Raw genomic sequence first — 21,360 nt, forward strand, 5'->3', positions numbered from 1 at the left:
CCCAGATTTCAGTTTGGCTCGTCCGCAAATTTCAAGAGCAGGGTGTTGCGTTTCGCCTGCGACACGTGGTTTTGCCGGCGCGACTGCGGCGGGGCGGCGGACATTTTGGCCCGATCGTCGTCGCCGCAACACTCATCGCCAGGTGTTTCCAGGCGCGACTGCGGCGATGCGACCGCCTAGGGATCATCCTCGCATTCCAGTCATTGTGCCCGAAACAGGCGATGCCAAAGCAGGGATCTCATTCCAGTTATTGGGCCCGAAACAGGCGATGCCAAAGCAGGGATCTCGTTCCAGTCATTGTGCCCGAAACAGGCGATGCCAAAGCAGGGATCTCATTCCAGTTATTGGGCCCGAAACAGGCGATGCCAAAGCAGGGACCATCTTCTCATTACAGTCATTGTGTCCGACCGGCAGCGCCACGACAGGGTGCTACGAGATCGTGCTCGACATGGTGCTACGGCATCGCTACGACAGTGTGCGTCACCATTAGCCCATTGTACATTCACGTGCTCGTCTTTTGAGGGGTTCCTTCTTGCCCTCAACTGCGAGAGTATAAAAACAGCTGCCCCCGGACGCCAAGGGGGGGCTCCGATTTCTTCTGTTGAGTGAAGTGCTCTCCCGTCTCTCTACTTCGGTCAAACCTGACCACCAACTCTTTGCGATGTTAAAATAAACAAGTTGTTTCGTTGTTACCAGTCGACTCATGCTTTGCCGGGACCTTCGGATGCTTCCAGTTGTACCCCAGGCCGCCAGGCCAACGCTACCCTTGGGGCTTGCGACCCAGGTACAACCACGGGCGTCAGCGCCGAGTTCCCAACAGATCGTACCAGCGGTCCGATCCCAAACATCTGGTGGCAGCGGTGGGATCACCTCCGACTTCAAACAACTGTCTGCCAGCGGTGACATCGCGACAACGGAGGCCAGCAGCGAAGAGATGCAGTTGACTGTATGCTGAGCAGCTCAACGACGATCCGGGAGCAGTGCAACGAGCCCTGTGTGACGACTGGTTGCCTGCAGCGGAACGACTGCGCGGAATTCCTGCCTGCGAGGTTTGGTGAGTGCGGGACTTTCTTCTTCTGAGCTTTGCCAGGCTTTTTGTTAGTGTTAGAAACAGAGCTGGTAATTGTGGTTGTCGTTGCTGCCGGGTTAGTTTGCGGCAAGACAATAGTAAGCAGTAGAGAAAGCAGCATTCAGAGCAGCCATGGATTTGAAGTCGTTGCGCAAACCGAAATTGTTGGAGCTTGCAAGAGAGTTGGGTCTGGATGTCTCAGACAAACTAAGAAAACCTGAACTGCTAAAGGCCATTCTTGAGTTAGAGGCTGAGGATGACGAGCTGTCGGAATGCCTTGAGACTATTGAAGAGAGGGAGACTGCAAAAAGACAGGAGCGCGAACTTAAAGAACAAAAAGAGAAAGAAAAAGAAGAGCGTGACCATCAACACGCTTTGGAAATGAAGCGTCTCGAGATAGAGATGGAACGCGCTCGTAATGGAAGTCAGGCACACGGTGCAGGAGAACGCGTATTGTTCAAAATGACTGACCTGATGCGGCCGTTTAAGCTTGGAGAGGACATTGGTTTGTTCCTGGTTAACTTTGAGCGAACGTGCGAGAAGCAGGGGTTCTCTCGGGAAACGTGGCCACAGCGCTTGCTCACTTTGTTACCCGGCGAGGCGGCCGACGTAGTCGCTCGCTTGGATAGAGAGGAAGCAGAGGATTTCGACAAAGTAAAATCGAGTCTGCTAAAAAAGTACCGGCTGTCTGCGGAGGCGTTCCGTCGGAAGTTTCGGGAAAATGAGAAAGGCAGAAGTGAGTCATATACAGAGTTTGCGTATAGGCTTATGTCGAACATGCAGGAGTGGCTCAAAGAAGAGAAAGCGTTTGGTGACCACGATAAAGTTCTGCAGTGTTTCGGGCTAGAACAGTTTTATAGTCGGTTACCGGAGAACGTGCGATACTGGGTCTTGGATAGGCCAGACGTTTGTACGGTGGCTAAAGCCGCTGAGCTAGCCGAGGAGTTTGTGACGCGTCGGGCTCGCGGAGCTAAGGACGGTCAAAAGGGTGAATTTGGCTCGAAGTTTGAGAGGCCGAAGTTCACGCCCATGAGATTAAAGGGGGACACGCGTAGTGCGGATGCGAGTGAAAGCAGTCCGACCAGACGTAAAGAGACGGCGGCAGCCAAACGCAGAAAGCGGTTCGAGATGAGGCGAGCGGGCGTTTGTTATACGTGCCAGAAGCCGGGTCACTTTTCGGCGCAGTGTCCGGAAACAACACCAAAAGTTGTGTTTTTTTCAATAGGCAGCACTGACGAGAACATGAAGCTTCTCGAGCCTTACATGCGAGACCTCCTCGTGAACGGGAAAGAGTGCCGAGTGCTTCGCGATTCCGCAGCTACGATGGATGTAGTTCACCCGTCTTACGTAGAACCCCATATGTTCACGGGCGAGTGCGCATGGATCAAGCAAGCCGTGGAAGCTCATAGCGTGTGTCTGCCAGTAGCAAGGGTGCTTATTGAAGGACCTTTCGGAGCGCTTGAGACGGAGGCGGCAGTGTCATCTATGCTGCCACCCCAGTACCCGTACCTATTTTCAAACAGGTCCGATCACCTCCTGCGCGAGAAGGGGCTTTTGTTTGGTGAAGCTAGTGTTCAGGCCTTAACCAGATCGAAGGTTCGGGAGCTCGCTGCAAAGGCGGTAGTTGCGGGGCCGACGTTATCAAACAACGAAAAAGGGTCAGAGGCGCAGCAAGCTGATATTCAGAGCACGCCCGAACTGAATAAAATTGAGTCTGTAGCGTTGAAGGCGCCAGATACTGGAGAGGAAAATCCCGATTCGGGAAAGTTAGAAGAGCTATCTACTGATTTGCTCATCGCGCCTACGTCAGACGGACTTGATAGGTTGCTAAAAGTCAGCCGGTCGGCTTTGATAGCCGAGCAAAAAAAGGATGGCAGCCTGGAAAACGTGCGCTGCAATGTCAAAGAAGGTATCGCCAGGAAAACTGCGCGTTTTGTGGAAAGAGGTGGAGTCCTGTACCGGAAGTATCTAGACCGAAGAGGAGTGGAGTTCGATCAGCTGATCGTGCCTCAATGCTATCGTCAGGATCTGTTGCGCTTGTCGCATGGGGGTTCGTGGTCCGGACACCTAGGAGTTAAGAAAACTAAGGACCGTCTCTTGCAAGAGTACTATTGGCCAGGGTGTTTTCGGGACGCAGACCATTTCGTGAGGACATGTGACACTTGTCAGCGGGTGGGCAAACCAGGGGACAAATCGAGGGCGCCGTTGAAATTGGTACCTATCATTACGGAGCCTTTTAGACGGCTCGTTATTGATACTGTGGGACCTCTGCCGGTAACAGCCACGGGGTACAGACACATTTTGACTGTGATCTGCCCAGCGACAAAGTTCACTGAAGCAGTGCCGCTTAAAGAACTCAGCTCAGTTGAGATAGTTAATGCACTACTGTCCATATTTGCGCGAGTTGGTTTTCCTGCAGAAATTCAATCAGATCAGGGCACAGTGTTTACTAGCGCTTTGACGACAACTTTTCTCGAAAGGTGTGGGGTAAAGCTGTTACACAGCTCAGTGTACCACCCACAGTCGAATTCCGTTGAGAAGCTCCACTCCGTCATGAAGCGCGTGTTGAGAGCCTTGTGTTTTGAACATCAAACTGACTGGGAGCTGTGTCTGCCTGGGGTGATGTTTGCTTTAAGGACCGCGCCGCATGCGGCTACGGGGTTTTCGCCAGCTGAACTGGTGTACGGTCGCTCGCTTCGATCTCCGCTTCGCATGCTTCGAGAATCATGGGAAGGTAGGGGCGACGACCCAGTCGTGGTGGAGTACGTGCTTAAGCTCCTCGAACGCTTAAGAAGGGCACAGGAGTTGTCAGGTGAAGCAATGGCAAAGGCCCAGCAGAGGGCCAAGGTTTATTATGATCGGACAGCCAGGGCCCGTCGTTTTGAGGTTGGCGATGAGGTCATGATATTGCGCACATCGCTAAACAACAAACTAGACGTGCAGTGGGAGGGCCCAGCACGAATTGTTCAGAAACTGTCGGACGTTAACTACGTGGTAAGTCTGCCAGGAAAGCGGAAAGCACAGCAAGTTTACCACTGTAATCTGCTCAAACCTTATAGACAAAGGGAAGCAGTGGTGTGCATGATGGTAAACGTTCCTGAAGAGCTTCCGGTCGAGCTTCCGGGACTAGGCTCAGTGACGAACAGGGAAGACACCGGTCAAGTCATTAGTGACCTTATCAGTAAAGCACCGCTGTCGCCTGAGCAGAAAACCGAACTACACCAGCTATTACAAGAGTTTCAAGGTCTGTTCTCTGAGAGGCCTGGTAGGACTTCTGTACTTACTCATGATATAGAACTTACCTCCCCAGAGCCAGTACGATCCAAGGCGTATCGGGTGTCACCCCGCCAGAGCGATATTATGGAGGCTGAGGTAAAGAAAATGCTACAGCTCGGTGTTATTGAGGCAGGTGAGAGTGATTATACCTCCCCTTTGATTTTAGTTGAGGTACCGGGCAAGGAACCTCGTCCTTGCGTCGACTACCGCAGGCTTAATTCCATCACTAAGGATCAAATTTATCCGATCCCTAACATCGAGGAGCGCCTTGAGAAAGTTAGTAGCGCTCAGTTTATTTCCACCCTAGATCTTGTCAGGGGTTATTGGCAGGTTCCACTTACAGAAGAGGCTAGTAGGTATGCGGCGTTCATTTCACCAATGGGAACATTCCGTCCTAAAGTGTTGAGTTTTGGTTTGAAGAACGCGCCATACTGTTTTTCAAGCCTCATGGATAAAGTGTTGCGGGGACAGCAAGAATTCGCTTTACCGTATCTAGACGACGTAGCGATATTCTCCGCATCCTGGTCTGAGCATATGACACACTTGCGGGCAGTGCTAACCCGCCTGCGCGAAGCGGGCTTGACAGTCAAGGCTCCTAAGTGCCAGTTAGCACAGGCCGAGGTTGTCTATCTCGGTCACGTGATTGGTCAGGGTCGTCGCCGCCCCTCTGAAATAAAAGTGGCCGCTGTGCGAGACTTTCCGCAACCGCGCACCAAGACCGATATTCGGTCGTTCTTGGGTGTCGCCGGCTACTATCAGAGGTACATCCCTAGGTACTCTGATATCGCGGCTCCCCTGACGGATGCTCTAAGAAAGACAGAGCCTCAAACAGTCGTCTGGGACGAGACCAAGGAAAGAGCTTTTAGCGCCCTAAAGAGTGCCCTAACAAGCCAGCCTGTGCTACGATCGCCAGACTATACAAAAGGGTTCATTGTTCAGTGCGATGCTAGTGAGCGAGGCATGGGCGTTGTACTGTGCCAACGGGAAAATGGAGAAGTAGAACACCCCGTCCTGTATGCTAGTCGTAAGCTGACCAGTCGTGAGCAGGCGTATAGCGCCACCGAGAAAGAGTGTGCATGTCTCGTGTGGGCCGTTCAGAAATTGTCATGCTATCTAGCCGGCTCGAGGTTTATCATTGAGACGGATCACTGCCCTCTCCAATGGCTGCAGACCATCTCTCCCAAAAATGGCCGCCTCCTGCGCTGGAGCCTCGCTTTACAACAATATTCCTTTGAGGTGCGTTACAAAAAAGGGGAGTCTCAACGGTAACGCCGATGGCTTAAGTCGAAGCCCCTAACGTAGGAATCAGCCTCAAAATTGTTTGTTACTGATGTTTTTCTTCCTGAGGCAGGATTTTTTTTTAACATATTGCTTTTGTTTAGTGTTTCAAAGTGATGATATGCTTTCTAGTGCAATTTTTCAATTTGTGGACGCGTTCTGAGTGATGCTAGACTACTGTAGGGAACTAGGCAGTGGTATAAAAAGGGGAAAGAGCCTGGCAGGGCTTAGTGAGGGTTGTGCCGTGCTTGCTGACTGAGCGGTTGAGTTTCAGCGTAGTTCTAACGCTTGCCGGGAACGAGAACAAAAATGTGAACTCTCCCGAAGTCACTTTGCAGTGTCCCGTGCGAACCTGAACAAGAGAACGAGGCCTTCTCTGTGCGCTGCGCTCAAGAAACGTCGAGGGACGCCCGACTTCGATTATGAGCATCATCGAGCGACATCCCTCCGGACAGCGGATGCAGTCCCCTGTCCATCGGGATCTCCTTCCCCCGGCGGGGCGGTCTGTTGCGTTTCGCCTGCGACACGTGGTTTTGCCGGCGCGACTGCGGCGGGGCGGCGGACATTTTGGCCCGATCGTCGTCGCCGCAACACTCATCGCCAGGTGTTTCCAGGCGCGACTGCGGCGATGCGACCGCCTAGGGATCATCCTCGCATTCCAGTCATTGTGCCCGAAACAGGCGATGCCAAAGCAGGGATCTCATTCCAGTTATTGGGCCCGAAACAGGCGATGCCAAAGCAGGGATCTCGTTCCAGTCATTGTGCCCGAAACAGGCGATGCCAAAGCAGGGATCTCATTCCAGTTATTGGGCCCGAAACAGGCGATGCCAAAGCAGGGACCATCTTCTCATTACAGTCATTGTGTCCGACCGGCAGCGCCACGACAGGGTGCTACGAGATCGTGCTCGACATGGTGCTACGGCATCGCTACGACAGTGTGCGTCACCATTAGCCCATTGTACATTCACGTGCTCGTCTTTTGAGGGGTTCCTTCTTGCCCTCAACTGCGAGAGTATAAAAACAGCTGCCCCCGGACGCCAAGGGGGGGCTCCGATTTCTTCTGTTGAGTGAAGTGCTCTCCCGTCTCTCTACTTCGGTCAAACCTGACCACCAACTCTTTGCGATGTTAAAATAAACAAGTTGTTTCGTTGTTACCAGTCGACTCATGCTTTGCCGGGACCTTCGGATGCTTCCAGTTGTACCCCAGGCCGCCAGGCCAACGCTACCCTTGGGGCTTGCGACCCAGGTACAACCACGGGCGTCAGCGCCGAGTTCCCAACAGATCGTACCAGCGGTCCGATCCCAAACAAGGGGGAAAGTAAACATGTAGTAAGATGCGATTGGAAGATTGGTGGAAGTAGGAAAACAACAAAAGAACGAAGGCGTACGGAAGCAAAGTTCCCAATAGGGGTTCAGAAAGCATGGTGATGGAAATTCATCGTGTTTTTTTTTCCCTTTCTTTTTTAACATAGGTAGGACATTAGGCAACATAGTAACAAGAGCTTGATGGCGCAACCCACCAGTCTGTTTCAAAGGGGACGCTCATAGCATCCATCCATCCGTCCATCCATCCTGATTCAACGTTACTAGTCTAGTAACGTTGTCCTGAATCGCACCGCAGTGCGCGCTTGTTCGCCGCGTACTCATCAGAAGAGTGCGATAGGTCTGCAACTCATGCTTGACTCCTGAATGCTTACGTTGCTCACAGTGTCGACAAAACGAGAATAAGTTGTTCTGTTTACAGTGAATAGATAGTTTTGTTTCGAAAGCTCCCAACCTATGGACTATAGGTATCAGGCACGTACTCAGGATATTTTTCTTTCGGGGGGGGGGGGGGGCAACCCAAGGTAACTTTCCTATGCAAATGAAGGGGAGGGTACTTTTACTAGTACAAATGTGAATAATGTGAATGTCACAGGTACGCCTGTGAGATACACCTCTTCTTTACTTGGCAAACAGCGAACCACATGAAATGGGCTCGCGCATGAAAGATGGGCAGGAAGAACCTTTCCAAGAACAAGTTAAGAAGCGAAAGTGCAAAATAAAGATTTCTAGCAGCGTTTTTTTTAATTGGCTCTGGAAGAATTACAGAGAAATGATTATTTTTGCAAGAATCACAGTTCTTTTGGATCCCTCGTTTACTGCTCTACCAAGTGCCAAAACCGACTTGTGTTGTTATTTGGGAAGTTACGTAACGATGCGTGGTCACGAGTCCCGTAAAACCGCGTAGAGAGCAGGACGCTGCGGTTCTAGACGTACTGCGCCCATTACGGAAGGTTAGAAAAAACACCCCCATTAGCGCAACAGGGAAGTGACTACGTCAGGCGGCTCGATTGATAATTGTAGAAGCGTCATTCAAAACACACGGAATTATTCTCCACATCCGGTGGCGTTTTCTCTACTTCCTTTTTAAATAAAAAAGATGTTGATTAATAAATACTTTTACAAACAGTTTTCGCTTTTTTTCCCTGTTTGGCTGTCACCTTGGCTTTCTCCCTTAGTAGCTAGCTTAATTTCTCATCTCCTTGCGACTCTTGTTCCCAGTTGCCAATTTTGCTCGAAAAGCTAGTGCTGTACAATTAGGGAAAAACCAGACGAGGTAACGGGTGACAGTCATATTGCTTGTGGTTTGAACGGTTATTGCAATGTCTGAAGTTGGACGCTGTTTCGCAATATTTTATTTTCCACCTTATCTAACGCATATCGCGGATATATGGTTCCGAGGATCTGCCAGCGTCGCGGCGAGCCGTCACTCGAGGAAATAATGAAGCAAAAGGAAAAGTTAAACGCAATTGTCGTTTTCTCCGACGACAACTCGTTCCACAAGCATACAGACCAGCTGACTATGAACCTAATCCCTTTCCTGCCCCCTGGATCAGTCTAAACAAAGAAGGACGAACTAACGAAGCAACATCATTGCGCGTGATCGTTGAATAGAGGGTGAAATAAAAATTGTGTTGGGCATTATAAATAAAATACTATAATTAAAACAATAAACTACACCCTGTCTGCTGCATTATATGGTGACAACTGAATTGATCTTGAGTTAATCGCGCGGGCACCGAATCGATGAGAAAACTGGCCTCCGCACCCCAGAAGATGCCGATAACTACCGCCATCCAGAAGGAGTGAAAAAAATTGACGACTATTCTACTCTGTGAAAATGGAATGGCACTGAAAGCTGACAGTTAAAGCTCTCAAACGGAAAGCAAAGTGTTTCACATCCGCTGCGGGTCGGCCTGAAGATCGGCCTTCACCGTGGCAAAGGTGAAGCAGGCGTTAAGCACTCCCCATACGTGGGCCGCTCCCGAAGATAGTGCATTACCGGGCCCACCCGCGCCGGAGGTGAAGCAGGCGTTAAGCGCTCGCCATACGTGGGTCCATCCCGAAGGTGGTGAAATGCCAGGCCGATCCGCGGTGGAGGTGAAGCAGGCAATAACAACACCCCATACGTAGGCCGATGCCGAAGATATTGCATTACCGGGCCCACCCACGGCGGAGGTGAAGCAGGCGTTAAGCGCTCCCCATACGTGGGACCATCCCGAAGGTACCGAAGGGCGCGTTACAGGTTACCGAGTCCACAGGGGTATGTGCCATTGATCTTGGACCCTTTTTGCACTATCACCAGGATCGGCCCACATGATGATTTTTTCTGGTAACGGACACCGAAAAAAGAACTACGGGAGTTAGTCATACACTGCTTTCGCTGTAAAAGGCAGCAAAATGTTGACTGCGAGTAGATTGATTTGTCGGCGCTTTAGGAATGTGTGGGAGGGTGGTGGCGTGGGCGGATAGGGGGCGGGGGGAGGGGGCCCGGGGCTCCCCCCCCCTGGGCACGTGCCTGATAGGTATACATATCCGCCTACGAGAAAGTTTGCCGAAGTACACGTGGCCACTCGGAGTAAAGGGGTGTACAGGGACATAGAAATGCGACCGCCGATGCCGTGATCGCAAAAAAAAAGAAAAAACCAGAAAAGCTCTGAAAGAATGCATGAAACGTTAATTAGGACAAAAGCACTCTGTTTACAAAAGAAACGTCAAAACAATACCAGGCACCTAAGTCGTTCTGCTCAGCTTAATGTGCTTAGTTCTCTGTCGCTCGAACTCTTAATACCTTTGACTAAGAAGTGGATCCGCGTGAGGACATAGAAAGAAACAATTCTCATGCTTCTTCATTGTGGACGTCGCATCCAACACCATTGCCGCAGAGGAAATTACTCTTTGCAAGAGCCACAACATCGCCGATGCTGTTCGTGGTTGAAGCATTTTGTGAATCTGTTCTTTAGAGCTTCGATGAATAAGTACATACGTACTACAAATCTTGTGACGGATACAAAAGTCCACCCCAGTCACACTGCTCAGTGTACTCTGAGGGTAAGAGGTGTGTTTTGACTTCTGTTCGCCTGACGAGGAGAATGTGCTCACATGAACAACAGTTAATCATGACGCAGTTCCTTGCAACGTAATATATTAGCCGCGAGTCACTCATCTTCATTACTAACGATGAGTGGCTAGCACAGGGCTTCTTCTAACCTCCCTTGGGCGAGTGTCTCGTATGTAGTAGGTATACGTGCGGCTGCGGCAAATCACTGCACTAGGGCTCTCGCCGTAGTTCACACCAGCACAGTCTTCTCAACGCTGACAGTGCTTTTCTCACTACCCGCCGTGGTTGCTCAGTGGCTATGGTGTTGGGCTGCTGAGCACGAGGTCGCGGGATCGAATCCCGGCCACGGCTGCCGCATTTCGATGGGGGCGAAATGCGAAAACACCCGTGTGCTTAGATTTAGGTGCACGTTAAAGAACCCCAGGTGGTCAAAATTTCCGGAGTCCTCCACTACGGCGTGCCTCATAATCAGAAAGTGGTTTTGGCACGTAAAACCCCAAATATTATTATTATTATTAGCGCTTTTCTCACTGTTCAATGAAGCCAAAACATACCCAACGCCGTCATAGTTCGGAAATGTGTGCACTGCCAATGCTCAGGGGTTTTGTGAATTTCACTCAGCTCAAAGGCGCGATTTTCAGCGCCGAAGCCGACGCCGCGTCGCTATTGGCCTAACGGAATCACGTGTACCCTCGCGCCAATTTGGTTTGTTTATAGCCGCGCTCCACCGCCATTTTCAAATTTCTCTTGAGAAGCGTCTACCCGATTGGCGAGGAGCAATGCCGTTGCTCTTCAGTGTTGTTTTGCAGGTGGTTTGCGAACGCCTTGATCTAAGTTTTGTGGCAAGTGCGACGTCGCTTCACGGCACTTTCCATCACCATGACCTGCTGCGCCTTCGTATGCCAAAATAGTTTCAACAAAGGCATGAATCTTCTCGACACCGCCCGGTAAGCGCAGCGAGTCAAGAAAACGTACTGCACAGTTCACTGAGCATGTTGCCATTTGCCTGCACGCTTTAACACGATTCCTACGCGACGTGTACTTTGTTTATATAAGCAGTGCGCGGTCGTATATGGTGCGCTTAATCGTTTTGTATGCCAACAGGCTTGAATTCGCGGGCACGCGAGGCTGCGTGCGGAAAAGTGATTACGAAACTTTTTCAGCCCTGTCCTTTTGACAAAGTTTCAGCCTCGAGCGTGAAAACTTATGTTAGGAAAGCAACCCCTTGCCTTTTGTGGTTACTTACTAGCCTTCTTTAGACTGAATAGCTTTGTTTGTCTCTTTTGTTCGTGTTCGTCGTTGGCGGCCGCCCTGTGGATTTGCAATACGAAGGAAAAGAGCGCGTGCTCTCCCGAAGCCGAGCTACGAGGTGCGTTCGTCGCCCAACGACAGCGCCACTTGCCTTTGAGACTTACTGTACGTGCTAATTAGCATGAGCTTTAAAGTGCGTGAAGGTCAAGATGCGCCGGTGGAGGACTCGCAACGAGAACGTTAGGTCGCGCGCTCGTTCACTGCCTTGTTTCTAGTCGTCGTTTGCTCCTTCGTTTAGTCGTTCGCTTGCTCGTTCGTTCAACTAACAGTCTGTACGGCCACTATGTCTCCGAGACGCTCTTGCTGTAGGGCACTTAGGCTGGTGCGTTTAATTACGTTACGAGACGACAAATGGTGCCTAAATATCAACGACTACATCATTTTCACTTACCGCAATTTCGGCCGCATCATAGCGCCGCAATTATTTGCGCAGTCATCACTTCACTAAAGTCATATCTCGCAAATGTTATTTCAGAGCGAGCGCAACCGCCCCCCATGCATGCACCTTAGTACAACTCGGTTCGCGACAAGCACGTCACTTTTTGAACGGACGAGCCAACACACGTTGAAATGTTACTCGGGATGAGTTGCTAACCTGAAAAAAGCCGGCAGATCCCACGCCCTGTGGGAATCTATGTTATGCGAACCAGTGTGTGTGGAGCCTACCAAGTTAACGAAACGACCATGAGAGCACCAAGATGTAGGCAGCTGTTTCATCACCTACATGACATGCATGTCATGACCTATCGTTTATGGCCGTCATACACTCTTATCATACTAAGCCAATTTTGGTACATATCAAGTTAAAGAAGCAACCATGAACACCAAGATGTAGGCGGCTGTTTCATGACATACATGACATGCATGTCATGACAAATCATTTATGTTCGTCATACACTCTTGTCGTACTATGTCAATTTTGGTACATACCAATACGTAGGCGGCTGTTTCATAATCTGCATGACACACACGTCGTGATATCCATGTCAGGACTGATCATTTATGTTCGTCATACACTCTTGTCATACTATGCCAATTTCGGTACATACCAAGACGTAGGCGGCTCTTTCATGACCTACATGACACACATGTCATGACCAATCATTTATGTTCGTCATGCACTCTTGTCGTACTAAGCGAATTTTGCTACGTACCAATACATAGGCGGCTGTTTCATAATCTACATGACACACATGTCGTGATATCCACGTCATGACCGATCATTTATGTTCATCACACACTCTTGTCATACTATGCTAATTTTAGTACATACCAAGTTAACGAGACGACCATGAGAGCACCAAGATGTAGGCGGCTGATAGATAGATACTGTCAAAGTAGGAAATGTTTGCCAAGAAATGGTTTGCATTTAAAATAATTTAATCAACATAAGCTTGCTATGCACTTGTATGAGCCTGAATGAAGTGCTGTTATCGCGTTCCCGCTTTGCAAATGAATACTCAAAAACTTATTTCATTTTCTATGTGTCCTGACTGGATGATTGGCCGCACATATTTTTGTCGACTTTGAGGCACGAGAAACATAACAGCACCACTGCCCACCTCTGGACTTTTGCGCGTGCTTAGAAGATTGGCACGCACGTTGGCGGCACTGTAGCTTGTAATACTATATAAAACCTCCAGAGCAGTGATTGTGCCCTTTGCCAGCCTTTGTGCGTCATAGATGATACGCATCGCGAATTCGCGTGGTACATGACAGCGTGGTATATTTAGGTTACTGAGGGCTTGCTGGAGGCCAGTATGTTGGCATTCGATCATAAACGCATTATTTACACCCATTCGCAACAACTTGTGACATGCTTCACAAACGTTGCCTACCTAATCGTAGCGCACATGATACTTTCGGGGCCGTCATGGTGTGGTGTTAGTGCTCGTTTACTTTTCTTTAAGTATAGTTATCAAAACGGGGGGGGGGGGGGAAGCTGCCATCACTGAACGTGTACAACATACGGCGCACGGTGTGATGTTATACCCGTTGGATGTTACACGGAACATGGAGATGGCAGAAATGTGCCTCGAGTGTCCATATAAATGTTATCGCAATAAAACACCAAGTATTCGTGTGCACAGTCCAGGAGGTTGTTGAAACAGTGCACTAAGAACTGTAACTGCGGCAAGAGGAGTGTGCATGCAGGGCGGGGAGATAAGGTGCTCCAGCGAGCAGTTTGTACGACTGAAACCAGGTGGTGCCACCAGCCTGCTTTGCGGTTGGTTTAGTAAAAATATGAGACGTCTGGGAAAGCCGATGCGCGGGAACTTCAAAGGGGCCTAGGGGTGTCGCCAGACTCGCCACCTGCTTTTTCATTCTGTGCATTTTTTGGCTTGCTTCTACTCACAGCAAGAGTGAACTTTTTTTGGTATTCTACACACGTAATTTAGTAACACAACTCATCTTAATATTCCGTTTGAGTGTCTTTTTACTATGTGTACAGAAGGTGAAAAACTGCAGATCACATGCACTTTGGGTATCAGTGTTATGCAAATAAGTTTTATACGCACAAGTTAGATTGACATTGTTGTCTATGTCATTGCTGTTGGCATGCCCTTGTTGCAGTTGTCATCGGCTGTCTTGTTATTGTCATCACTTTTGTTCGTCTCCGTCATGCCATTGTCATATGTCACCATTCAATGTAGCTAAAACCAAACTTTGGTTCTAGTAAGGCTGGTAACAATAGTCATTGCCATCATCATGCTTAATCGCTGCAGTGTTATTATGTCATGTCACCGTCATTATATTTTCTTCATTATCGTGAGATTCATGACTTATCGGCATCGCCAATTTGCTGCTGTTGTTGCACAAAGTGTCCGTGTCACACACAATTTCTCGCCTTACATGGACACTTAGTGCTATCTGTTAAAACGTATTGGGCAACCCCAAATGAGGCTAGATAGCGAGGTACTAACAGAGTAGGAGGGCGGAGAAATGAGGCTGCTGCAGAAATGTAATTTTTGTGAGATAAAGGTTGCCTAACTTGAAGGACTTATTGGCATCAACTGCATCAATCACATCAATGAGATGTCACACCAACATGCGGAAGTCATCACATTTATTTGAATTCTTGTTCACAGTAGTACGACCGAAAGTCGACAATGGCACGCATAGGGAGCACATGCACAGCTGTGGCACTAGGCCTTGCAACACTTTGATGCTACACTTCATTACAGCTTTGATAACAAACATTCAACATAGGGAATAGTGAAAATCAAGGGCAACATGAAACAGAAATACCATTTTATAAAAGGGCATGACGAAGTTCCCATCTTTTTCACACCAAAATGTGTACACGCCATCTCAGCAAGCAATGTGACAAAAATGTTCAAGAAAAGTTCATCCGCAAACAAGAACGCTCTAGTAAACTTTAAATGAACAAAATCTTTCAAAATGACAGCACATTTTATGTTCATTTCTGAAGGTACAAAAGCTAGAAGCAATAACAATAAAATTTTAACAGACAAATGAAAGTCATGGCATGTACTTAACTATTTCAATCCTTGCATACCACTTTCAATCGTTTTTGGTCATTAAGAAAAAGAAAGAGATTGTAATTCCATAATGCCCATAGCTTTTGGCAAGCAAACTAAGTGATGCACAATATTATGTGCACAAGAGTTAGTCGGTACAAGAGGTCTATTTTGGATAGGCCCAATTCAAAATGAAGGTTGTGCACATTGTGCCATATTGAAAGAGAGATATAAGTCAACTTGCATAAGTCAACTTGCATCAAGAAAAAGAAAGAGCAGTAAGGTTGATCTTTCTTGATGTGAACAAAATGCTTTCTGATAAGCATTGCCTTTTGCAAAAATTGCTTGAATGTATTGCCAAGCAAGAATGAAACATTACAGACAAAAACAAATCGATAGCCCTGCCTTGCCTTCCCTTATAAAGCTTGTATTGGCAGACAATTCTTTGTGGAGCCGGGCCAAGTTCATATGCTGATTACAGCATGGTCACAAATTAGAACTATAAGTAATTACCTATGAGATGGATTCTACTTTGCTTCTTCCCGTTTGCATTTCAATACAGCTTGCCCATATGGCTTTTGTTGGAAGTTTCGAAGCTGCTCCACGAGTGACAAAATCTGCTGCGTGGCTCCTGAGGCAGGCCTGCTGCTCAAAGTTTCAAAAAGATGCAGCATGGCAATTAAAAACCTTGTTGGCTTTTGAGTAGCTGAAGTGGTATGTGGCCAGTGACAGGTAGTCATAAACGCAGCGCCTTCAGAACTTTACAGACTGCATGTCAGAAGCTCTCACTGAGGAGAGACTCTGTGTCAAGCACAGATTCTGAAAGAAACTCGCCAATACGAAGACACAGGGAAAAAAAGAGGTACGCGGCCCTCATATGTGGGGTCCAGTAACAGGTGCAGTGATGAACGCAGCACCTCTCAAACTTTTCACACAGACTGCCCATCACAAACTTTCGCTGAGGACAGACTGTGCGATGAGCACAGAGATTCTGCAAAAAAAACAAAACAAAAAAACTTGCCAATATGACGAGCCAGAAATAAGGAACGTGCAGCAATCTCGACTGTTCAAAACGCCAGAAGGACCGTGAAAAGTGCCACATCTAACAATCTGACCACATAACTGTTCTGTGGAAGCACATATATTCGACAATGTGTGCCTCGTTTCAACCAGCTGCAGCAAGCTGAACATGCTGTGCACGGAATGCTCAACGTTGAATACAAGCATTTAACAAGCAAGAGCCGACACAGCCTGGTCGCTACTTTCAGTCAAAGTGGACCAGCTGCAATAACTTTACAACAACCAATACGCATGCAACACAGAAGATTAATACTGGGCAAAAGGTTAAAAAAACAAGTATGCTGAGGCAATCGCACTCTTAACATTTACTGACAGATTGATGCCAGTTCAAAGTTGTTTGATAAGTTGCTGTACATATTTTTGCATGGACTGTTAGGTACCTACAGTCAATAGCCAAGACTGTTATCCTTTATCAGACATTGCAAAAAGACAGAGGAATATTTTACATGACGTTGATTAGGGCATCACACATGCCACAAAAAACAGCTTAAATAGCTGCCAAAGGCTTCCTTGGTGCATGTGTGTTCTTTGTCATTGTAAAGAAAAGTTACATCGCTGAAGACTGCCATGAACGAACTTCACTAAAAAAGAAAACTAGCAAACAGTGGCTGCGATCCAATAGCCTAATGCATGCATGAAATAAATCACATGACTAGCTAACTACTGCAGACAATGATTGTACATAATGTTAACACACATCCTTGTAGTAGTCTGTCTTAAATTTCAAGACATACCAAAGGCATCCGTACTCCTGTTAATGGGTGCATGGCACAAAGAAGCAACGCTAAATAACTTTGTCCAGATGATGTGAAAAAAAAGGGAGTAAGCCTTAAGGACAGCACATAGTTGTTGCAGAGTGCACGGACACCGTAACAAAAGCAACTTCATGTGGATTCATGTGACAAAGATGCAACACACACTTGATTCTGCCTTCACAACAACAGTGATTTGTATAACTCTCAAACCAACACTTGTCTTGCCATGCAGCGATTACACACAACCAAAGGAAGTATTTTTCATGTTCCGCACACACTCTAGTTGTCTCCATTTGACTAAGCTTCTACAGTCAGCTTTTTTCTTTACAATGCTGCAAAAAGAAATTAAAGGCTAAGAACAAATGCAGCTGTTCCCATGCCTGGTAATACAGAAGTGTGCAGCAGGAACTTTGCTAAGGCACTTCAGCCTAAACTAGACACAAGATACATACACAAAAGAGAGCAACATAAAGCACCACATTCCTTCGTAGGCCATGCAAATCAATTCGTAGGCTCAGCCGTCACTTGAGAGCGCAAGTACCCACCTATCCCTAGCAAGACAGAAAACAAAGGCCAATGTCAACTCACATTGGCCCTTCATTGGACAATGTTGGACCAACATTAGTCCAGCTTACAAAAGCCTACTTGGGTATGAGAACTGTCAGAATTGGAGAGAACTGTCAAGCAGCAGAGTGTAACAAAGGGTCAAGATATCTGAGGTTGTATGTTCTATTGATTTTTTTTGCCTATGATTCTGTTCCTTCCTTATCATCAACCACATTGAAAGACCGATTCTGGAATGAATGATAGCATGGTGATACGTCAGCCAATGATAAAGGGCAAAACAAACAAAAAAGAAAAAATAATCTCTGATCATGTTAGCACTGGTACTCGCACACAACGGCTGACTGTGTTAGTCCTAAATTGTGTGCAATCCTGTAAAAAAACAGCTACTTAAACCATTGCAGTAATGTGCTGGAAGCCATAGAATGCCTTGTTGCAGTGTGCTATAACATTGATCGATTGAATAAATGTTTTATTTTGCAATGGATAGCTCTCCCGCCGAGTACGACGAAGGAAAAAAGGGTAGAGTGCTGCAACTCAAAACAGCCTTTGCTGCTCTCTGCCAGCTCCTGTGCCTTGTCAGAATTTCTTAGTCTTTGCTGCACTCGGTGCCAATCCTGTCCACTTGCTGCTGTCCATGCTCAAAACACCTCACTCTTCTTTTCTGAAGATAGAGAAGTGCCACTGCTACTTTTATCCTAGCGTGCCACATTTCACCAGGCAGTTGTAAGCCAGCAACAAGGTGAACGAGGTTTGTAAATGCTACTGACAGCTGTTAATTGTTTATGATATGTTAGCTCGTGAAAGTTGCACACTTTTCGCTAAATTTCTTCTGGAACAAGTGATGCAATGTGAAATTTAAATGGTAACAAAGGAACACAGGATAAATGTTCTTTGTGGATGCACATTAGTGTGGTCCAAAATCAAAGATCATTCTCCTCACTGCAGTTCTTACGAAGACTGAATTATGAGGGGGAGCCGTAAAATGCAGGAGTCTCATAGAATCCCATTTTATTGGGGACGATCACAGTAGTTAACTGACACAACTCTGACCAAAATAAAATTTGTTAATAGACGTTTAGGAGACTGTAAACAAGGTTCCTGTGGAACAGCTAAAATGTCTTTTAATTGTACCTTGCTCAGTGTTTGGTCTATTAAATACTGTGACCATATGCTGTGTGCTAGAAAAAAACAGAAATCGGATTCTTTCATACTGCAAAGCTGGGAAACTTCCGCGAAAAATAAGAGGTGTTATGCGGCACAAATGTGTTCGAAAGGAGATGACTATGCAAACTGTCGGACAATTGCACCACCGAAAATGATCACAAGGCAGTGACAAAATAGTAATGGATTTAGATAAAATCGCTGCTGTTCTCGAAAAGGCACAAGCTTCACTTTTATGTGTGACTCTCGGCTAGATGGACGGAAATGTGCAGTGTAGGCAGTGTGTGCTAATATGAACATTAATGCCGTGCCGTGCAGAGCGGAGAGAGAATTTCCAGTCAAGTGTGCTTCTATCTACCAGCAACAGTGCACACGTTCCATGTGTAAGTGACTCGAGTAACGCACGCAGAACTCCGAATCATGCATTGTGGCATGGAGCAGACATCACTTCCAGAAGGCTACCTCTCGCAACTCTTTCACATGACATCCACACACAATATGCCACAGGCTGCAGACCAGGACCACACATTGTAGCAGAAATACACGATGCTTTCAAAGAACACCTAGCAGACAACTTAATTGGACACTCATCGTTATCCACAGTAGTAACCTTGTACAAGGTTCAGCAACTGCTGAAGACACCAGTACCCGCCACGAGTGAAGAGACGCACAGAGGTAAACAAGGACACGGGAAGTATACTTATGTGTGAGCATTGTCATAAAGCAATGAATGCACCTGTTTATCTTCACTTTATTTTCTACAATGAGAAAAAAAAATTTTAGTAGATGATGAATTATGACTAACGGGCCAGACTTACAGTTCTTTCATCTGGAATGCACCTATGGTACAAATGCATCAACCACTTGCAGAGGGTTGTAAAACTGTATATGTACCATGTACCATGAGAATTCAAATGCAAACAAAAAGCAAACATAATGTGAAATTTTCGCTCATACGTTGTGTATATAAGGGTGCTTCTTTTTTTTTTTTGCCAACAAATAACTGTGCACAGCCTGCTCCAGTTTTGTTCAATGACCCTAATTTGTCTTGTGCTTACAGTACAATTTTATGATTTGCTGTTCTAATTTGACTTACTTGGATTTTAATTTGTTCATGGTAGTACCCCTTTTGCTAAAGGAACAGAGACCTGAAAATTTAGGTGTAACGTTTCTTGCCAGAGTATTGATATCCAAACAAAAAATTATAAATCACAGCATGGAGCCCACTGCTGAGAAGTGATTAAATGAACAATTTATTTTTCGATAGCGATAATCTTGCATTCTGAAGCTATCAAACACTAATATTAAATGCAGCAAGTGTTAATGTTACTGGTTAGGGAAATGTAAAGTGCACGCTACAGCACTACTGTTTCTAGAGGCAAACTAAGATGAGACTTCAGCTGCGAAATCTTTTCAACATAGCACTTCACAACCTAGGGTGATATCATCTTGAGCAACTTGCTTCCAGGAAACAAGAACAGAAAGCGGTGTAACAACAAAAACCTCACTTGCATTTTGAATCTCGACCTTATGCTCCATGATTTTTAATGACATTTCTATTACATTTAAGGAAGCGAAGAGCTGAAAGGTAAAATTTTGACATCTCCACTTCTTTCATTCAATGTCTGACATGTTGCCAGGTCGCAAGTAATTTCATCTGGATCCAAAAATGGGCATTTAGCAAGTTCCCTATATAAATGAGAGAGAAAAGAAATAATCATTCATGTGTGGTGTGGCCAGATGGAATACAGCCTTTGAGTCACAGGGAGCAACTGATGATTTCAACAGCATCGGCCTTCATATTTTACGCTTCACATTCAAGGGCAGTCATGACCAGTCCCAACATGTACCTGTGCATTCTGACAACTCGTCATTATGCATACAGGCTGATATAACCGAGCCTCCTGGCCCCACATTCACAACAGTACTTGGCTGCGGTAACTGGGTACATGGTGCCGCACTGGTGACATAGGTAAGGAACTTTGGTCTCCAGGCCGTGCCCCAGACCCTGCAACGAACCGTCGCTACCACTGCTGCTGACGTGAACATCACGGTCACTGATAGAGAGTGTTGCCACAGCATTGTCGTTCATCCGCTTGGCCCAGCTTGGAAAGAAAAAGATAGAAAGGAACAGGAAGGTGTTTTCAATTAAAAAGGACACGACAGCCATCACCTGTGCCATGACAATGTATAACTATATCATGGCACAAGCTTCATACTCAAAGGAACACTCATAAATACTGCATTTACTTGTCTAAGGCTCATACCCCCACTTAGGAGCACAAGCGTAAACTTTATCTTCAAATCAATGAGATTTGAGACCAACAAATTGCGAAAAAAATGTTTCCCTAACAGTCACACATATAACCGCATCATAACCATGTGCTGGTTCATCTCTGCAAACCGCTAATGGATGGTACTAGCTACTATCCTGTTGATAATGGCATCATCAATGTCACCGTATTCTACGAGATTGCGATCACGCTGCATCTTATATCCAGTGTGTTCCAAAGGCATCAGCTGTGCTGAGGCGCGTTGTTTATCATGTGCATCGTGCGTTCAGGCACACATTAAGAGGGCATCGCTGCAAAGAAGCATGTGCTTGAATTGTGAATGCATGTCATGCAGCTTCATTCGAGGCCATCGTTAAGAGCTTCAAGGTGGCAGGAATCTCAAACAGTTGTGGACGATGCTGAGGATGAGTGGCTTCAGGAGGAAGCTGATGAGGCAAGCTTGTCAAATGATGGGAGCAGCGGAAGCGACAAAGATGACTGAACAGAAGTGCTCATAGTTGGTCGCTAGTGGGTGCAACATAATGCATAGCTCTCGGAGCGCGCTTCAAGGATTCGGTGCATAGCCATGAGCCTGCCTCGTGTAAGGCTCGCACCCTATAAGAAATCCAAAGGAGTGCCAGCATTACACAGGTAAATTCGGTATTGCTTCTGAAGTTGTAGAAACCTGTCAGATGCTTCAACAAGTGAAAAGATGACACTTGGC

The 21,360-nt window shown here is 46.9% G+C and overlaps 2 protein-coding genes across 6 annotated transcripts in view; one reads left to right on the forward strand and one right to left on the reverse strand.

Annotated features, from left to right (window-relative positions):
• Positions 1-1,035: 1,035 nt before the first annotated feature.
• Positions 1,036-21,360, forward strand: part of LOC142585313 (solute carrier organic anion transporter family member 74D-like) — a 572,676-nt gene continuing 552,351 nt past the window's right edge. Inside the window, exon 1 of the mRNA XM_075695987.1 lies at positions 1,036-1,054. The gene's annotated coding sequence lies outside the window, so the exon portion shown is untranslated. The remainder of the gene's footprint in view (positions 1,055-21,360) is intronic.
• The window catches only part of LOC142585310 (uncharacterized), a 51,702-nt gene continuing 44,710 nt past the window's right edge, over positions 14,369-21,360 (reverse strand). For all 5 annotated transcript variants that reach the window (XM_075695981.1, XM_075695984.1, XM_075695983.1 and 2 more), the window contains exon 11: positions 14,369-20,468. In XM_075695981.1, coding sequence (XP_075552096.1) covers positions 20,237-20,468 — 232 coding nt within the window. In that variant the 3' untranslated portion in view covers positions 14,369-20,236. The remainder of the gene's footprint in view (positions 20,469-21,360) is intronic.

The sequence above is a fragment of the Dermacentor variabilis genome, chromosome 6 (genome assembly GCF_050947875.1).
Source record: "Dermacentor variabilis isolate Ectoservices chromosome 6, ASM5094787v1, whole genome shotgun sequence".
Classification (NCBI taxonomy): domain Eukaryota; kingdom Metazoa; phylum Arthropoda; class Arachnida; order Ixodida; family Ixodidae; genus Dermacentor; species Dermacentor variabilis.